The sequence below is a fragment of the Oncorhynchus tshawytscha genome, linkage group LG22, assembly GCF_018296145.1.
Source record: "Oncorhynchus tshawytscha isolate Ot180627B linkage group LG22, Otsh_v2.0, whole genome shotgun sequence".
NCBI lineage: Eukaryota > Metazoa > Chordata > Actinopteri > Salmoniformes > Salmonidae > Oncorhynchus > Oncorhynchus tshawytscha.
The window spans coordinates 29,533,582-29,554,351 of NC_056450.1; the positions used below are offsets into that span (position 1 = coordinate 29,533,582).

At 44.3% G+C, this 20,770-nt stretch overlaps 1 protein-coding gene across 5 annotated transcripts in view; it reads right to left on the bottom strand.

Annotated features, from left to right (window-relative positions):
* Nucleotides 1-11,263: 11,263 nt before the first annotated feature.
* The window catches only part of LOC112222290 (poly(rC)-binding protein 3), an 88,451-nt gene continuing 78,944 nt past the window's right edge, over nucleotides 11,264-20,770 (bottom strand). For all 5 annotated transcript variants that reach the window (XM_024385052.2, XM_024385053.2, XM_024385050.2 and 2 more), the window contains 2 exons: nucleotides 18,738-18,907; nucleotides 11,264-12,305 (listed from right to left, as the gene is read on the bottom strand). In XM_024385052.2, coding sequence (XP_024240820.1) covers nucleotides 11,948-12,305; nucleotides 18,738-18,907 — 528 coding nt within the window. In that variant the 3' untranslated portion in view covers nucleotides 11,264-11,947. The remainder of the gene's footprint in view (nucleotides 12,306-18,737; nucleotides 18,908-20,770) is intronic.

The window sequence follows — 20,770 nt, forward strand, 5'->3', positions numbered from 1 at the left end:
TCAACTACCCACAACTAAGGTGGCAAAACAGGCTGCCTAAGTATGATTCCCAATCAGAGACAACGAATGACAGCTGTCCCTGATTGAGAACCAAAGCTGGCCAAAACATAGAAAGAGAAAACATAGAAATAAAGAAACTAGAATGCCCACCCTAGTCACACCTTAGCCTAACCTAAATAGAGAATAAAAGCCTCTCTATGGCCAGGGCGTGACACATGATGTAAATGTTTTTAAAATATTTGTTAATGCAGCAATCACCAGTTGAAACAACAACAAAGCCTCTCCCTGCCCTTGTTTCAGTAAAAAGCTGAGGAATGGTGCTGGAGAATATGAAACCACTCTCAAATTCATAGACAGAGCTACAAACATTTGAGTAAAACAACCTTATATTTTGGGTTCTGATGGGGTACAACAGTTGAACTAAGCTCATGAGACATTCACAAGTTATATTCTTCAAGAATCAATGGGTACATATAATTAATTGTCCAAAAATGGATGTAGCAATTGCATACTGCCCCTTTATGGTACACATTTCACAATACATTCAATACATCATTTATACTAGATCTCCCATCAGAATATAGAGAAGGAGATTAATAACATTAATCTCATTCTCCTTCTCCATGAAGACTTCTCTGCCTGGCTGCCTTTTCCAACTCAGTTTGGCATCTTGACACCTCTTCTCTGTAATTTTCTCCAGGATCTGCTGTAAAATTGCCTCTAACAAAGCCAGATAAGTCATGGTCACAGAGGAGTCAGCTTCACTCTCACTACATACTGTATCTGTTCATCATACGGAGGGCACCATGGGTATGACATTTCACATCAACTTCCCATTGCCATGTGTCTGTAGAAGACACAACACATTTGTGGGTCACTTTGAATTAGGTTGTCCTTGCTTCCAGTTTTTGAATGAGTAGGCATTCTGGTCTGACCACTTGAAAGAGTCTCTGTACACAACCTGGTCTCAGAACATTTCGTATAATATTCTGTATGTAAATCAGGACACGTTTGGTATGGTTACATAAGACAGATGGTTACTTAAAGCAAAAACAAAAGTAGGGTAGTTGGTCGGGTGTATACTGCAAATTTCTAACAAACCAAAGGTTGCAAGTTTCAATCTCATCACGGACAACTTTAGCATTTTAGCTAATTAGCAACTTTTCAACGACTTATGACTTTTTAGCTACTTTGCAAATACTTAGCATGTTAGCTAACCCTTCACCTAACCCTAACCTTAAGCCTTTTAGCTAACCCTTCACCTAATCCTAACCTTAACCCTTTAACCTAACTCCTAAACTTAATCTTAACCTTAACCCTAACCCCTAGTATAGCTAACATTAGCCACCTAGCTGGAATTTATAACATATCATACGTTTTGTAAATTCTTAACATATTGTACTTTTTGCAAATTCGTAACATGTCACGTGGAATCGGTGATGGACATCCACAAATGAATACATACCATACGAAACGTAACATATCATGGAGTGTCTCGGATTTAATTACAGAATAATACGAAATGGCCGATCCACCTATAATATCCCCGTATAATAGCCCCACGGTGCAGTCCTCTGGAACTCCCGGTTCTCATTCTGGTTCCGGGTGCTGGCCAGGTCTATGTAATACTGTTGGCAGTACCTTCGGTTATCTCCCCAGGTTAATGCCTGGTGCACAGCAACATCATTTTGTTTAAGTCACTCTATTTCTCTCATCAACCACTGTAGATCATCACCGGAGACTCCGGACTGGGAACCCTCGCCGAAGGCTCCGGACTGGGAACCGTCCCCAGAGGCTCCGGACTGGGAACTGTCGCCGGAGGCTCCGGATTTTGGATCGTCTCTGGAGGCTCCGGGCCATGGATCGTCACTGGAGGCTCCGGCCATGGATCATCACTGGAGGCTCCGGGCCATGGATCCTCACTGGAGGCTTCGGGCCTTGGATCATCACTGGAGGCTTCGGGCCATGGATCATCACTGGAGGCTTCGGGCCATGGATCATCACTGGAGGCTTCGGGCCATGGATCATCACTGGAGGCTCCGGGCCATGGATCCTCACTGGAGGCTTCGGGCCATGGATCATCACTGGAGGCTTCGGGCCATGGATCATCACTGGAGGCTTCGGGCCATGGATCATCACTGGAGGCTTCGGGCCATGGATCATCACTGGAGGTCTGGAGGTCTGGAGCGCTGAGCCGGCACAACCCGTCCTGGATAGATACCCACTTTAGCATGACAAGTGCGGGGAGCAAGCACAGAACGCACCGGGCTGTGGAGACGCACTGGAGACACGGTGCGTAGAACCGGAAAACATGGCACCTGAACGGTGACCAACTCCACATGGTGAGTACAGGGAGTTGGTTCTGGTTCCCACCTTGGCTCCGCCATCCACCCCGTGTGTCCCCCCCATTTTATTTTGAGGCTGCCTCTCAGGCTTCCGTCGTGGCCACGAACCCCGGTGTCGTCGTTGTTGCTCCTTCGCTGCCTCCCATGGAAGGCGATCCTTTCCGGCCAGGATTTCCTCCCACATCCAGGATGTCTGCTACTCCTGGGCACGCTGCTTGGTCCTGTGGTGGTGGGATCTTCTGTAACGAACGTTGTTGGAAGGATTGGACCAAGGCGCAGCGTGCATAGAGTTCCACATGTTTATTAAATGAAACTCACAAAAACAATAAAGAGTAATGAAACGTGAAGCAAATGCAGTGCTCACAGGCACTACACAAAAACAAGATCCCACAAACAACAGGTGGGAAAAGGCTGCCTAAATTTGATCCCTAATCAGAGACAACGATAGACAGCTGCCTCTGATTGGGAACCATATCATGCCAACATAGAAAAGAAAAAACTAGACTACCCACCCTAGTCACACCCTGACCTAACCAAAATAGAGAAATAAATGGTTCTCTCAGGTCAGGGCGTGACAATTAAATCAACTATGTTCCTCATCAATCTACACACAATACCCCAAAATGACAAAGTGATAACAGGTTTTTAGAAATGTCTGCAAATGTATTAAAAATTAAAAACAGAAATACCTTATTTACATTAGTATTCAGACCTTTTGCTATGAGACTTGAAATTGAGCTCAGCTGCATCCTGTTTCCATTGATCCTCCTTGAAATGTTTCTACAACTTGACTGGAGTCCACCTGTGGTAAATTCAAGTGATTGGACATGATTTGGAAAGGCACACACCTGTCTATATAAGGTCCCAAAGTTGACAGTGTTATGCCAGAGAAAAAACCAAGCTATGGTGTGAAGGAATTGTTGGTAGAGTTCTGAGACAGGATTGTGTTGAGGCGCAGATCTGGGGAAGGGTAGCAAAACATTTCTGCAGCATTGAAGATCCCAAGAACACAGTGACCTCCATCATTCTTAAATTGAAGAAGTTTGGGAGCACCAAGACTCTTCCTTGAGTTGGCTGCCCATCCAAACTGAGCAGACTCCGGAGACGGGCACATCGTGCACCACTCCCTAGCATTCTTCTTGCCAATGTCCAGTCTCTTGACAACAAGGTTGATGAAATCCGAGCAAGGGTAGCATTCCAGAGGGACATCAGAGATTGTAACGTTCTCTGCTTCACGGAAACATGGCTAACTGGAGAGACGCAATCCGAAGCGGTGCAGCCAGCGGGTTTCTCCACGCATCGCGCCGACAGAAACAAACATCTTTCTGGTAAGAAGAGGGGCGGGGGCGTATGCCTTATGGCCAACGTGACATGGTGTGATGAAAGAAACATACAGGAACTCAAATCCTTCTGTTCACCTGATTTAGAATCCCTCACAATCAAATGTAGACCGCATTATCTACCAAGAGAATTCTCTTCGATTATAATCACAGCCGTATATATCCCCCCCCAAGCAGACACATCGATGGCTCTGAACTAACTTTATTTAACTCTCTGCAAACTGGAAACGATTTATCCGGAGGCTGCATTCATTGTAGCTGGGGATTTTAACAAGGCTAATCTGAAAACAAGACTCCCTAAATTTTATCAGCATATCGATTGCGCAACCAGGGGTGGAAAGACCCTGGATCATTGTTACTCTAACTTCCGCGACGCATATAAGGCCCTGCCCCGCCCCCTTTCGGAAAAGCTGACCACGACTCCATTTTGTTGATCCCTGCCTACAGACAGAAACTAAAACAAGAAGCTCCCACGCTGAGGTCTGTCCAACGCTGGTCCGACCAAGCTGACTCCACACTCCAAGACTGCTTCCATCACGTGGACTGGGAGATGTTTCGTATTGCGTCAGACAACAACATTGACGAATACGCTGATACGGTGTGCGAGTTCATTAGAACGTGCGTTGAAGATGTCGTTCCCATAGCAACGATTAAAACATTCCCTAACCAGAAACCGTGGATTGATGGCAGCATTCGTGTGAAACTGAAGGCACGAACCACTGCTTTTAATCAGGGCAAGGTGTCTGGTAACATGACTGAATACAAACAGTGCAGCTATTCCCTCCGCAAGGCTATCAAACAAGCTAAGCGCCAGTACAGAGACAAAGTAGAATCTCAATTCAACGGCTCAGACACAAGAGGCATGTGGCAGGGTCTACAGTCAATCACGGACTACAGGAAGAAACCCAGCCCAGTCACGGACCAGGATGTCTTGCTCCCAGGCAGACTAAATAACTTTTTTGCCCGCTTTGAGGACAATACAGTGCCACTGACACGGCCTGCAACGGAAACATGCGGTCTCTCCTTCACTGCAGCCGAAGTGAGTAAGACATTTAAACGTGTTAACCCTCGCAAGGCTGCAGGCCCAGACGGCATCCCCAGCCGCGCCCTCAGAGCATGCGCAGACCAGCTCGCCGGTGTGTTTACGGACATATTCAATCAATCCCTATACCAGTCTGCTGTTCCCACATGCTTCAAGAGGGCCACCATTGTTCCTGTTCCCAAGAAAGCTAAGGTAACTGAGCTAAACGACTACCGCCCCGTAGCACTCACATCCGTCATCATGAAGTGCTTTGAGAGACTAGTCAAGGACCATATCACCTCCACCCTACCTGACACCCTTGACCCACTCCAATTTGCTTACCGCCCAAATAGGTCCACAGACGATGCAATCTCAACCACACTGCACACTGCCCTAACCCATCTGGACAAGAGGAATACATATGTGAGAATGCTGTTCATGGACTACAGCTCGGCATTCAACACCATAGTACCCTCCAAGCTCGTCATCAAGCTCGAGACCCTGGGTCTCGACCCCGCCCTGTGCAACTGGGTACTGGACTTCCTGACGGGCCGCCCCCAGGTGGTGAGGGTAGGCAACAACATCTCCTCCCCGCTGATCCTCAACACTGGGGCCCCACAAGGGTGCGTTCTGAGCCCTCTCCTGTACTCCCTGTTCACCCACGACTGCGTGGCCATGCACGCCTCCAACTCAATCATCAAGTTTGCGGACGACACAACAGTGGTAGGCTTGATTACCAACAACGACGAGACGGCCTACAGGGAGGAGGTGAGGGCCCTCGGAGTGTGGTGTCAGGAAAATAACCTCACACTCAACGTCAACAAAACTAAGGAGATGATTGTGGACTTCAGGAAACAGCAGAGGGAACACCCCCATCCACATCGATGGAACAGTAGTGGAGAGGGTAGCAAGTTTTAAGTTCCTCGGCATACACATCACAGACAAACTGAATTGGTCCACTCACACAGACAGCATCGTGAGGAAGGCGCAGCAGCGCCTCTTCAACCTCAGGAGGCTGAAGAAATTCGGCTTGTCACCAAAAGCACTCACAAACTTCTACAGATGCACAATCGAGAGCATCCTGGCGGGCTGTATCACCGCCTGGTATGGCAACTGCACCGCCCTCAACCGTAAGGCTCTCCAGAGGGTAGTGAGGTCTGCACAACGCATCACCGGGGGCAAACTACCTGCCCTCCAGGACACCTACACCACCCGATGCTACAGGAAGGCCATAAAGATCATCAAGGACATCAACCACCCGAGCCACTGCCTGTTCACCCCGCTGTCATCCAGAAGGCGAGGTCAGTACAGGTGCATCAAAGCTGGGACCGAGAGACTGAAAAACAGCTTCTATCTCAAGGCCATCAGACTGTTAAACAGCCACCACTAACATTGAGTGGCTACTGCCAACACACTGTCAATGACACTGACTCTACTCCAGCCACTTTAATCATGGGAATTGATGGGAAATGATGTAAATATATCACTAGCCACTTTAAACAATGCTACCTTATATAATGTTACTTACCCTACATTATTCATCTCATATGCATACGTTGATACTGTACTCTATATCATCGACTGCATCCTTATGTAATACATGTATCACTAGCCACTTTAACTATGCCACTTGGTTTACATACTTATCTCATATGTATATACTGTACTCGATATCATCTACTATATCTTGCCTATGCTGCTCTGTACCATCACTCATTCATATATCCTTATGTACATATTCTTTATCCCCTTACACTGTGTATAAGACAGTAGTTTTTTTGGAATTGTTAGTTAGATTACTTGTTCGTTGTTACTGCATTGTCGGAACTAGAAGCACAAGCATTTCGCTACACTCGCATTAACATCTGCTAACCATGTGTATGTGACAAATAAAATTCGATTTGATTTGATTTGATTTAGAAGGGCCTTGTTCAGGGAGGTGACCAAGAACCCGATGGTCACTGACAGAGCTCTAGAGTTCCTCTGTGGCAATGGGAGATCCTTCCAGAAGGACAACCATCTATGCAGCACTCCACCAATCATACCTTTATGGAAGAGTGGCCAGACGGAAGCCACGCCTCAGTAAAAGACACATGACAGCCCGCTTGGTGTTTGCCAAAAGGCACCTAAAGACTCTCGGGCCATGAGAAACAAGATTCTCTGGTGTGATGAAACCAAGATTGAACTTTTTGGCCTGAATGCCAAGCGTCATGTCTGGAAGAAACCTGGCACCATCCCTACGGTGTGAGGATGTTTTTCAGTGGCAGGGACTGGGAGACTAGTCAGGTTTGAGGGAAAGATTAATGGAGCAATGTACTGAGAGATCCTTGATGAAAACCTGTTCCAGAGTGCTCAGGACCTCAGACTGGGGCGAAAGTTCAACTTCCAACGACCCTAAGCACACAGCGAAGACAACGCAGGAGTGGCTTCAGGACAAGTCTCTGAATGTCCTTGAGTGGCCCAGCCAAAGTCCAGACTTGAACTTGATCGAACATCTCTGGAGAGACCTGAAAATAGCTGTACAGCAACGCTCCCCATCCAACCTGACAGAGTTTGCGAGGATCTGCAGGGATGAATGGGAGAAGCTCCCCAAATACAGGTATGCTAAGCTTGTAGCTTCATACCCAAGAAGACTTACTGCTGTAATCACTGCCAAAGGTGCTTCAACAAGGTACTAAGTGTCTGAGTACTTATGTAATTCTGATATTTCTCTTTTCTATCTTTAATAAATCAGCAAACATTTCCAAACCTGGTTATGCTTTGTCATTATGGGGTATTGTTTATAGATTGCTGAGGAATCATTTTCATTTAACCAATTTTAGAATAAGGCTGTAAGGTAACAAAATGTGGATAAAGTCAAGGGGTCTGAGCACTTACCGAAGGCACAATATGTGGGTTAGGGTTTTAGTGGTTGGGGAATACACGACATGTATTGATCAAAGTACATTAGGGACTAAAATGATTCAATCTGTATCATGGAAGATCTGTGCTATAGCGCAATTTACATTTCAAGCCAATGTTCTCGGGTTCGTGGTGACTGCAGGTGACTGCATTCACAGTAAACGTTACATATGACGGCTCAATCGGAAATTCCCTTCAAATTTCTATCGTGCATGTCTGTAACTCTTCAGCAATATAGATTGAATAGATTCTTTAAAGAAAACAGTACCGCCATGTATGAGTTATGCATTTCAGCATTTATTTTCATCACATCCATCACATATTACGGACATAACGCTGAAAAAGGATACTGACTATGAAAAGAGAGAAGCTATTTATAGACCATATAAAACCTTAACGAAAGTTAGTTTTACCAAAAACGTTTCAAGATGATCCAATGTAAGGTGCATGTTTTACAAAAACCTTTCCTAAAAAACATTATGTTACATGTAGGTAGGCTTTATTTCAAAAGTTTAAGGAGGAAATTGCAAACATTTGGATCATTACAGAGTAGTTGGCCAAGTCTCAACCTTCTTTGAGACTTAGTGTAGCCCTGTCATTGTTCTTTTATTGTGTATTGTTTTTTTTAGTTCAGTTAGTAAATATTTTCTTAACTCTTATTTTCTTAACCAACATTGCAGTTTTAAGGGCTTGTAAGTAACACCTGTTGTATTTGGCATGTGAAAAATAACATCTGATTTGGAAGTCTAACATGTCGACTGGATCATTCTGAACATAGTTTAATTTGGAAATGACTAACTACTTGTGCATGCTCAGGTCGACTTTAACAACGAAGCGCCCAGCTTCTCTTCTTCAGTGGAACATTATTAAGCTTTTTCCCATGCAATGAGTACAGAAGGGAAATGACAGCCACTTTACATGTAGTAAGTACCAGCTAAGGCCTCTCTAATCAATGTCACAGCACTAGCACACTGGATTCAACCAGTTAAATGCCTCATGCTGGGCTGGTAAAAAGATGTGCAACCCTAGCTGTCTCCAAAGGACAGATTGGGGAAAACTGACTTATAGACCAATGTATACGTACGACTTTAATGGGTCGTTGGGGACAAGTTTCCATCATATGACATTCTTTCATTTAATCAGCAACTTAATAAGAGCTGCTATCCATAATCATTTTTGAAAACATTTTTATTGACTATTGACTAACAGAAACAGCAACCCGTTATCTGTAATTTAAGGCCTTTGTAAAGGTGTGGTATATGAATGTTGTACATCCGATGTTGATCAAGAAAATGCAGTCTCTGTCTCAAGTTCAAGCTGACCAGTAGCCTATGCAAAACGTCGTCAGAACTCCCCTATTGGACATGCAAAAAATGGGCTCTGCATAAAGCAAGAAGTTAGTGGAAATGTCCTTAGCTACTCAACTCCATTCACCTTTTAAAGTTTGCTATGCTTTGTGTTTGCAGGAACAGTGGAGAATCTGTCAGGTCTCTGATAAATAGGCAAAGCTGTCATTGATGCTTTTGTGACGATGATGCCATTTTTGTGATGGTGGTGCTTTTGTGATAACAACTACACAGCGGTTATAGCCACCCATCAGTGGAGGCTGCTGAGGGGAGGACGGCTCATAATAATGTCTGGAACGGAGCAAATGGAATGGTATCAAACCATGTGTTTGATGCATTTGACACCATTCCACTGATTTTTACTTCAGCCATTACCACAAGCCCGTCCTCCCCAATTAAGGTGCTACCAACCTCCTGTGCCACCCATACTGCCAGTGTGCGTTGCACCATCATAAGAAAGTATGTGTGTGTGTGTGTTATAGCAGACATGAGAGGGTTCACGTCAGGCCTCTGGGTCCATAGCAGACCCTAGAACATGAAAGGGAAATGACAAATGCCTTTCCACTCAAGGCCACTACAATCTTCCTGGAAATTCTCACTTGGACTCGCATTGCTGTTTCAAATGCTTGAGACAGAGATCAAACTGAATTAGGCTATGTACTGAAGCAGAAGGTACAGTGAATTCAATGGTGCTATGTGCACTTGTTCCTGCAGGTGGCACAAGCGTCTGAGGGAAAGTATTGCTCCTGTGCATTCTCATTCGTATCTAAAGGCTAATGTACAGAGTATACTGTATGAAAAAGATGTTCGATATTTGTTGATGATGTAGAGTGTTGGGATGTAAACATAATCAAAGATAGAATCGTGCCTGATAAACGTTAGATACTGTAAATAACACAATATAATCATGTTTTGTGTAATTATGTGCAGTGAGAGATCTTGGTAAGAGGATGAGAGAGAGGAAGATAAAGAGGGTATGAGTGAGGAGAGAGAGAGAGGGGGGAGAAGAAAGAGAGATGCGGGAGGTATAGAGACCCCTACTGAGGGCATGGATATTTTAGGACCTTTTTTTCAGGGAGCTGCATTAGGCAGTAAAGAGGAGGAGAGAAAGAGAGAGAGCGAGGGAGAGACAGAGAAAGAGAGGGAAGGAGAGAGAGAGGGAGAGACAGAGAAAGAGAGGGAAGGAGAGAGAGAGGGAGAGACAGAGAGAGAGAGGGAGGGAGAGAGAGAGAGAGGGGGGGAGAGACAGAGAGAGAGAGGGAGGGAGAGATCCTTTTCTACAGTAGGCAACTCAGCCCACACTAACAAAAGCTCCTTCATATCAGAGGTGTAAAGAGACAGAATTTGAAAACTCTAATGACCCTTGCATATTTAGCATAGAAATTCCGCTGTTGTGATGTCAGTCTGGTGAAAGGGTAATATTGTTGCATGTTTCTGAGACTACATGTAAGTGAATATCTATGGCAACAGCAAGGACATGTCGCTGTCAAGGCCTCCTGTCATTCCCACTGAGGTCTTCTAAGAGTGGAATGAAATAAGGCTGGCTTTCTCTCCAGGGGATGACGATGCTGTGGTGCATGTTGATGCTGTCACTGCATGTTCCCTTATCTTCCATGCTCTCTCTCTCTTACCCTCGTCTCTGAGCGTCAGTTGATGTGGGTGTGTGTAGGATCTGAGCATGTGTGTGTGTTTTTGTGTGTGTGGACACAGTGTCTGAGTGCGTGTGTGTGTTCAGTATCAAAATGTGTGTGTGTACGCACAGTGTGTGAGTTCAGCATCTGAGTGTGCGCACAGTGTGTGTGTATATAGTAACTCTGTGTGTGTGCCTTGTATTTGTGAATGCAGGCGGAGCCCTCTGCTCCAGTGGGGTTGTGGAGAAGCCTGCCTGCCTCACACTAAAGTTATTGTTCAGGGACAAAGAGCACTATGATGTGAAGAGCATCCCTCATAAAACCTGCCATTTGGAATGACGTGCCACCCACAGGCTCGTGACAGCTGGCAGGAGGAGAACTGGTGTTGCGTCACTTTTAATATGATGTGTATTTTCAAAGTGGCTTCACAAGTGCAGTCTTCAACGCGGTTTCAAATAGATGAATTATCTCTAAAAGAAAGAAAGACCGCTCTTTGGGTTGTTTCATGTGTTCTGCAATATGTTTGAATCGCGCTGATTGGCTTACATTTGATTTTGAGTGTGTGTGTTTTCGTTCATTGATTGAGCATTTCATCTCGTGTCCACAGGCGACAAAGAAGTTGCAGATTTCCCCTTTAAAATGGACAAAGGTCAAATTTAAAGGGAGACTCAAACCTGCAGCCATTTCAAGAAACAAAAAAGTTTAATAAACAAATAAATTTACATAAATAAAACAAGTTGCACATTTCAAACATTACAAACATAACACTCAACACTAGATTCCTATAGCAGAAAACACTTATCTTTTTCCTCCCAAGCATTTACAGATTTTCTTAAAAACTTCAAGAAGCAAACATAGACATTGTATAAAAGCATCACACAGTGCGCATCCATCCACATCAGAGTATAACTTACAAACTTACTGAAGGATAAATACTTTTGGGCCTATTCCTAACTTGAGAGGCAAAAACGTACCATCACATCAGTGCATGAAAATCCAAGTTAGTGCATTTCCCAAGTTAGGACTGTCCCCTTTATTGGTGATAAATAACAGTAGAATGAAGTGTAGGTGAAAGCAGTCGATCATTTTATGGGGAACTCACAAATCATCTATATATGTAATGTATAGTATACCTTATGATAGTTATCCTCTCTTCCATGTGGTGAATTATAAAGTCAAGTCAATACCATCTCTGGCAGCAGATATGGCGTGAGTGAATGAACATCTGACATGGCACCCTATTCACCATATAGTGCACTATGTAGGGAATAGGGTGTAACTGGAGATGGAGCCATTATAGAAAGCTGTCCTTCATTTCAGCCTCCAGAAGAAGGCTGAGGCTAGCCTGGTGTACCATGTAGCATCAGTAAGGTGCGAACTTCTGTCTGTCGGGTTTCTTGATGCAGTTAGCTGAGGAGATTTTGGTAGTGTAGGCTGCCAGGGTGGTGTGGGAGGGGGCTGCGGTGACAGCGACCTGGGGCGTGGGGCTAGAAAGAGTCAGGAAGGGGACAGACTTGACCCCTAGCAGGCCGGAAAAGGGCAGAACGCCGTAGGGGTGGCCCATGACGGGGGTTGGGGAGAGGGCACTCATGGCTGCCAGGGTGGAGGCGGAGTGGGGGGAGGAGGCCGGGGAGACGGGCTGGGTGAAGGCCATGTTGAGGTCAGCCATGTTGGGGGAGGCCATGGACGCTGCCTGGGCCGTAGATTTAGCTGTCTCTAAACTATGGAGAGAGAAGAGTAGAGGACGAGTGGCTTTCGATACAATAGAATAGAATACAGTACAATGCAATACATTGCAATACAATACAGATCTATGAATTCTCTAAGGGATTATTACCAGAACAAGAGAACAACTGCATCATTACCGCATATCACCATGTTATTTAAAGGTCCAATGCAGCCGTTTTGATCTAAATATCAAATTATTTCTGGGCAACAATGAAGTACTGTTATTTTTTTCAATTAAAATGGTGAAAAAATAACCCCAAAAATACTGCATGCAACAATGCAACAATTTCAAAGATTTCACTGAGTTACAGTTCATATAAGGAAATCAGACAATTTAAATAAACAAATTAAGCCCTAATCTATGGATTTCACATGACTGGGAATACAGATACAGTATGCAACTGTTGGTCACAGATACCTTAAATAAAAAGGTAGGAGCGTGGATCAGAAAACCAGTCAGTATCTGGTGTGACCACCATTTGCCTCAGCAGTGCAAAATATCCTCTATATGCATAGAGTTGATCAGGCTGTTGATTGTGGCCTGTTAAATGTTCTCCCACTCCTCTTCAATGGTTGTGCAAAGTTGCTGGATATAGGCGAGAACTGGAACACGCTGTCATATACAACATTCCAGTGCATCCCACACATGCTCAATGGGTGATATGTCTGGTGAGTATGTGGGCCATGGAAGAACTGGGACATTTTCAGCTTCCGGGAATTGTGTCCAGATCCTTGTGACATTGGGCCGTGCATTATCATGCTGAAACATGAGGTGATGGCTGTGGATGAACGGCAAGACAGTGGGCCTCAGGATCACGTCACGGTAGCTCTGTGCATTCAAATTCAATAAAATGCAATTGCGTTAATTGTCCGTAGCTTATGCCTGCTGATATCATAACCCCACCACCACCATCGGCCACTATGTTCACAACTTTGAGAAAAGCAAACCACTTGCCCATGACACCATACATGTGGTATGTGTTTGTGAAGCTGGTTGGACATACTGCCAAATTTTGGAGGTGGCTTATGGCAGAAAAAGTAACATTAAATTCTCCGGCAGCAACTCTGGTAGACATTCCTGCAGTCAGCATGCCAATTGCATGCTCCCTCAAAACTTGAGACATCTGTGGAATTGTGTTGTGTGAAAAAACTGCACATTTTAGAGTGGCCTTTGATTCAAATCAGATGAAATACAACTGAATACAACCGTGAAATGCTTACTTAGAAGCCCTTAACCAACGGTTAAAGAAGAGTTTAAAAAATATTTACCAATTAGACTAAAATAAAAAGTAACACAATAAGAATAACAATAATGGGACTATATACTAGGGGCACCGGTACTGAGTTAGTGGGGGGGTGGTCAATGTAATATGTCCGGAACGATTTTTCTTGAATTGATCAACAGTCTTATGGCTTGGGGGTAGAAACTGTTGAGGAGCCTTTTGGTCATAGACTTGGCACTCCGGTACCGCTTACCATGCAGTAGCAGAGAAAACAGTCTATTACTTGGGTTGACTGGAATCTCTGACAATTTTATGTTTTATGACACTGCCTATTATATAGGTCCTGCATGGCAGGAAGCTTGGCCCCAGTGATGTACTGGGCCATTCGCACTACCCTCTGTAGCGCCTTACGGTCAGATGCCGAGCAGTTGCCATACCAGGCGGTGATATATCCGGTCAGGATGCTCTCGATGGTGCAGCTGTAGAACCTTTTGAGGATCTAGGGACCCATGCAAAATCTTTTCAGTCTCCTGAGGGGGAAAGGTTTGGTCGTGCCCTCTTCATGACTGTCTTGGTATGTTTGGACCATGATAGTTTGTTGGTGATGTGGACACCAAGGAACTTGAAACTCTTGACCCGATCCACTACAGCCCCGTCGATGTTAATGGGGGTCTGTTCGGCCTGACTTTTCCTGTAGTCCACGATCAGCTCCTTTGTCTTGCTCACACTGAGGGAGAGGTTGTTGTCATGGCACCACACTGCCAATTCTCTGACCTCTTCCCTATAGGCTGTCTCATCGTTGTAGGTGATCAGGCCTACCACTGTTGTGTCATCCGCAAACTTAATGATGGTGTTGGAGTCGTGTTTGGACATGCAGTTGTGGGCGAACAGGGAAAACAGGAGGGGACAAAGTACTCACCTTTGAAGGGCCCCAGCGTTAAGGATCAGCGTGTCAGACGTTTTGTTGCCTACACTTACCACCTGGGGGCAGCCCATCAGGAAGTCCAGGATCCAGTTGCAGAGGGAGGTGTTTAGTCCTTAGCTTAGTGATGAACTTCGTGGGCACTATGGTGTTGAATTCTGATCTGTAGACAATGAACAGCATTCTCACATAGGTTTTCCTTTTGTCCAGGTAAGAAAGGGCAGTGTGGAGTGCGATTGAGATTGCATCATCTGTGGATCTGTTGGGGCGGTATGCGAATTGGAGTGGGTCTAGGGTGTCCGGGAGGATGCTGTTGATGTGAGCCATGACCAGCCTTTCAAAGCAATTCATGGATACGTGAGTGCCATGGGACGGTAATCATTTAGGCAGGTTATCTTCACTTCCTTGGACACAGGGACTATGGTGGTCTGCTTGAAACATGTAGGTATTACAGACTTGGCCAGGGAGAGGTTGAAAATGTCAGTGCAGACACTTGACAGTTGGTCAGCGCATGCTTTGAGTACATGTCCTGATAATCTGTCTGGCCCAGCGGCTTTGTGAATGTTGACCTGTTTTTGTTCACATCGGCTACAGAGAGCATTATCACACAGTCATCCAGAACAGCTTTTGCTCTCGTGCATGCTTCAGTGTTGCTTGCCCTGAAGCGAGCATAAAAGACATTTAGCTCGTCTGGTAGGCTCGTGTCACTGGGCAGCTCGCGGCTGTGCTTCCCTTTGTAGTCTGTAATAGATGTCAAGCTTGCCAAAACTTTCGACTCTGTCAATCACCATATTCTTGTCGGCAGACTCAGTAGCCTCGGTTTTTCTCATGACTGCCTTGCCTGGTACACCAACTACTTTGCAGACAGAGTTCAGTGTGTCAAATCGGAGGGCATGCTGTCCGGTTCTCTGGCAGTCTCTACGGGGGTGCCACAGGGTTCAATTCTCGGGCCGACACTTTTCTCTGTATATATCAATGATGTTGCTCTTGCTGCGGGCGATTCCCTGATCCACCTCTACGCAGACGACACCATTCTGTATACTTCCGGCCCGTCCTTGGACACTGTGCTATCTAACCTCCAAACGAGCTTCAATGCCATACAACACTCCTTCCGTGGCCTCCAACTGCTCTTAAACGCTAGTAAAACCAAATGCATGCTTTTCAACCGTTCGCTGCCTGCACCCGCGCGCCCGACTAGCATCACCACCCTGGATGGTTCCGACCTAGAATATGTGGACATCTATAAGTACCTAGGTGTCTGGCTAGACTGTAAACTCTCCTTCCAGACTCATATCAAACATCTCCAATCTAAAATCAAACCTAGAGTCGGCTTTCTATTCCGCAACAAAGCCTCCTTCACTCACGCCGCCAAACTTACCCTAGTAAAACTGACTATCCTACCGATCCTCGACTTCGGCGATGTCATCTACAAAATAGCTTCCAACACTCTACTCAGCAAACTGGATGCAGTTTATCACAGTGCCATCCGTTTTGTTACTAAAGCACCTTATACCACCCACCACTGCGACTTGTATGCTCTAGTCGGCTGGCCCTCGCTACATATTTGTCGCCAGACCCACTGGCTCCAGGTCATCTACAAGTCCATGCTAGGTAAAGCTTCGCCTTATCTCAGTTCACTGGTCACGATGGCAACACCCACCCATAGCACGCGCTCCAGCAGGTGTATCTCACTGATCATCCCTAAAGCCAACACCTCATTTGGCCGCCTTTCGTTCCAGTTCTCTGCTGCCTGTGACTGGAACGAATTGCAAAAATCGCTGAAGTTGGAGACTTATCTCCCTCACCAATTTCAAACATTTGCTATCTGAGCAGCTAACCGATCGCTGCAGCTGTACATAGTCTATCGGTAAATAGCCCACCCAATTGTACCTACCTCATCCCCATACTGTTTTTATTTATTTACTTTTCTGCTCTTTTGCACACCAATATCTCTACCTGTACATGACCATCTGATCATTTATCACTCCAGTGTTAATCTGCAAAATTGTAATTATTCACCTACCTCCTCATGCCTTTTGCACACAATGTATATAGACTCTCTTTTTTTCTACTGTGTTACTGACTTGTTAATTGTTTACTCCATGTGTAACTCTGTTGTCTGTTCACACTGTTATGCTTTATCTTGGCCAGGTCGCAGTTGCAAATGAGAACTTGTTCTCAACTAGCCTACCTGGTTAAATAAAGGTCAAATGAAGAAAAAAAAAGTCCTGCTACATCCGACGAGCGTCAGAGCCGGTGTAGTAGGATTCAATCTTAATCCTGTATTGCCGCTTTGCTTGTTTGATGGTTCATCTGAGGGCATAGTGGGATTTCTTATGAGTGTCTGGATTAGTCTCCCGCTCCTTGAAAGTGGCAGCTCTACCCATTTAGCTCCGTGCAGATGTTGCCTGTAATCCATGGCTTCTGATTTGGGTATGTACGTACAGTCACTGTGGGGACAACGTGGTCGATGCACTTATTGATGAAGCCTATAACTGAGGTGGTGCACTCCTCAATGCCATTGGATGAATCCCGGAACATATTCCAGTCTGTGCTAGCAAAACAGTCCTTTAGTGTAGCATCCGCGTCATCTGACCCCTTCTGTATTGAGCGAGTCACTGGTACTTCCTGCTTTAGTTTTTGCTTGTAAGCGGGAATCAGGAGGATAGAATTATGGTCAGATTTTCAGATTTGTATGTGGAGTAAAGGTGGTCTAGGATTTTTTTTTTCTGGTTGCACATGTGACATGTAGGTAATATTTTTGTCAAACAGATTTAAGTTTGCCTGCATTAAAGTCCCCGGCCACTAGGAGCGCCGCTTCTGGGTCAGCATTTTCTTCTTTGCTTGTGGCCTTATAGAGTTGGTAGAGAGCGGTCTTAGTGCCAGCTTCGTTCTGTTGTGGTAAATAGACGGCTACGAATAATATAGATGAGAACTCTTGGTAGATAATGCGGTCTACAGCTTATCATAAGGTACTATACCTCAGGCGAGCAATACCTCAAGACTTCTTTTTAATATTAGACATCACGCACCAGCTGTTATTGACAAATAGATACACACCCCCACCTTTTGTCTTATCAGAGGTAGCGTCTCTGCACTGATGGTGCATGGAAAATCCCGCTAGCTCTATATTGTCCTTATCATCATTCAGTCACGTCACGGTGAAACATAAGATGTTGCAGTTTTAATGTCCCGTTGGTAGGATCATCTTAATTGTAGCTCATCAATTGTATTCCAATGATTGCACGTTAGCAAGAAGAACAGATGGCAGTGGGAGTTTACGCGCTCGCCTACGGATTCTCAGAAGGCTGCCCGGTCTGCGGCCCCTTTTCCTGCATCTTTTCTTCACACAAAAGGCGTGGATCTGGGCCTGTTCCAGTGAAAGCAGGATATCCTTCTCGTCGGACTCATTAAAGGAAACAGTTTCTTCCAGTCCGCAGTGAGTAATCGCTGTTCTGATGTCCAGAAGTTATTTTTGGTCATAAGAGACGGTAGCAGCAACATTATGTACACAATAAGTGAAAAAATAAGTTACACAAAACGCAAAAAAAACTAACAAAATAGCACAATTGAATGGGAGAATGTAAAACGTCAGCCATGTTCTTCGGTGCCATCTTAATATTAAGATGCACAAGGTGCACCTGTGTAATGATCATGCTGTTTAATCAGCTTCTTGATATGCCACACCTGTCAGGTGGATGGATTATCGTAGCAAAGGAGAAATGCTCACTAACAGGGATGTAAAAGATTTGTGCACAAAATTTGAAAAATTAGCCTTTTGAGCTCATGGAACATTTCTGGGATCTTTTATTTCAGCTCATGAAACATGGGACCAACACTTTACATGTTGCGTTTATATTTTTGTTCAGTGTAGATTCTTAGCAAATAACAATTTCTCAAGCAATAATTTAGCTAGGACTGTCTGAGAGTGGTCTGAAGGGAGAGGGGGAAAACTGAAAACTAGCCGTTATTGGCAGAGAGGTTTGGAACTCTTTCTTATTGGTACCTTAACTAATTTAGCACCTGATGATGTCACAAATAAGGCCAAAACTCTACCCAATCAAAACAGGTAGAAATTTCAGGCGGTTTTACAAACAGCTCTTACACTAAAAGGGCATTATCATAATTTTCACCCTATTAATCCTCATAGCGTGGAAATATATATAAAACACCGAAAAATCACATTTAACCTTTGCCCTTAACAGTTATGGAAACAGAATCACCTCTCCCTCCCCCGGCACTGATTGGTTAGACTGGATCGCATCAGCCAGTGGCCTTACCACGAGGTGATGAGGTACTGTGCCAGGTTGATGCTGACTGGTGTGCCTGTAATGGTGACGTGACGGTCACTGGTCCCGTCTAGCTGGCTGCCAATCTTGATCTGAGCCCCCGACATCTGCCTGATCTCATTGATCTTAGCGCCCTGCCGGCCGATGATCGAGCCTATCAGCTGCAAGAGATAGATAGATAGATGGAGTGGAGGGGTGGATGGATGGATGGATGGATGGAGAGCTATATGCAGTGGATATCTGTGCAGAGAGTCTCAGCACTTGATTGCATTCAGATTGTCTAAGAGTTATTTATTACGTTGCAATTGTTTCGAGAGTTGTTTCAAAAGTCTCAATATTGCAATACATCAAACACAGCTACTGTAGGCTATATGACAGTGGTGTTGATGATGCTGAGTATGCTAACTATTAATAATGATAAACTGCAGACAATACTTGTGAAAGCTTGTGTTGAGAATGTGTGTACATGTTATTATTGGCCTTCTACAGTTTGTGTATGAAATGTACACCTCTCTAAACATTGTGATCACATTGTTTGTCTGCAATGGCCCCGTCATCTATCATGCATGTCAAACACACAGTTTTTCCAACCTCTTCCTTAATTGCAGTGCTCCATGCCCCAATAAAACAGACAGGAGAGAGAGAGAGGGGGGGGGGGCACATTTGCCTCTCATTAATCTGAATGGCTAAAAGGTTATTGATTTCCATCGCCGTGGCGACTTCACAAACAAATCACTTCCCGAACACGACCCAGAATAGAGGCATCTCTCGGCTAATAGAAAACCTAATGGGAAAATAATTCAAAACATAACACCCGGCTGGTTTGTCTCTTTTTATCTGACATTAGATTATAAAATACTGACATTAGTTTATAAGATGCTGACATTAGATTATAAAATACTGACATTAGTTTATAAGATGCTGACATTAGTTTATAAGATGCTGACATTAGTTTATAAGATGCTGACATTAGTTTATAAGATGCTGACATTAGTTTATAAGATGCTGACATTAGTTTATAAGATGCTGACATTAGTTTATAAGATGCTGACATTAGTTTATAAGATGCTGACAATAGTTTACATGATGCTAACATCAGTTTATTCGGGGTCTTAGCTGATTTTTTTTTATTGGTTTCTGTTGTCTTGGAGCATTGCTCTGTTGGAGAACAATACATTCCCAGCAGGGCCAGGGCCAGAGGATAATGCTAGGTTTAGGTTAAACATTTTTGCACCAAAGAAAATAAATGACAAAACAACAATATAGATAAAAAAAGTTTTTAAAAAGGTGTGCAGGTGTGGTTGGAAGCCCAAGGGCTTGTAAAACTATTTACAATATACAGTACTTGTCAAAAGTTTGGGCACATCTAATCATTCCAGGGTTTTTCTTTATTTTGACTATTTTCTACATTATAGAATAATAGTGAAGACATTACAACTATGAAATATCACATTTGAATTCATGTAGTAACCACAAAAATCTAAATATATTTTATATTTGAGATTCCTCAAAGTAGCCACCCTCTGCCTTGACATCACCTGGAAGGCATTTAAATTAAAAGGTGTGCCTTGTTAAAAGTTAATTTGTGGAATTTCTTTCCTTCTTAATGCGTTTGAAACAATCATTTGTGTTGTGACAAGTTAGGGGTGGTATACAGAAGATAGCCCTATCCTGAGTGGCGCAGCGGTATAAGGCACTGCATCTCAGTGCTAGAGGCATCACTACCGGCCGTGATTGGGAGTCCCATAGGGTGGCGCACAATTGGCCCAGCGTCATCTGGGTTTGGTCGGTGTAGGCAGTCATTGTAAATACGAATTTGTTCTTAACTGACTTGCCTAGTTAAATAAAGGTTCAATTTAAAACATAAATAAATAAGGAAAATTGGCTAAAAGACCAAATCCTTATTACGGTAAGAACAGCTCAAATAAACAAAGAGAAACGACAGTCCATCATTACTTTTAAGACATGAAGGTCAGTCAATCTGGAAAATGTCAAGAACTTTGAACGTTTCTTCAAGTGCAGTT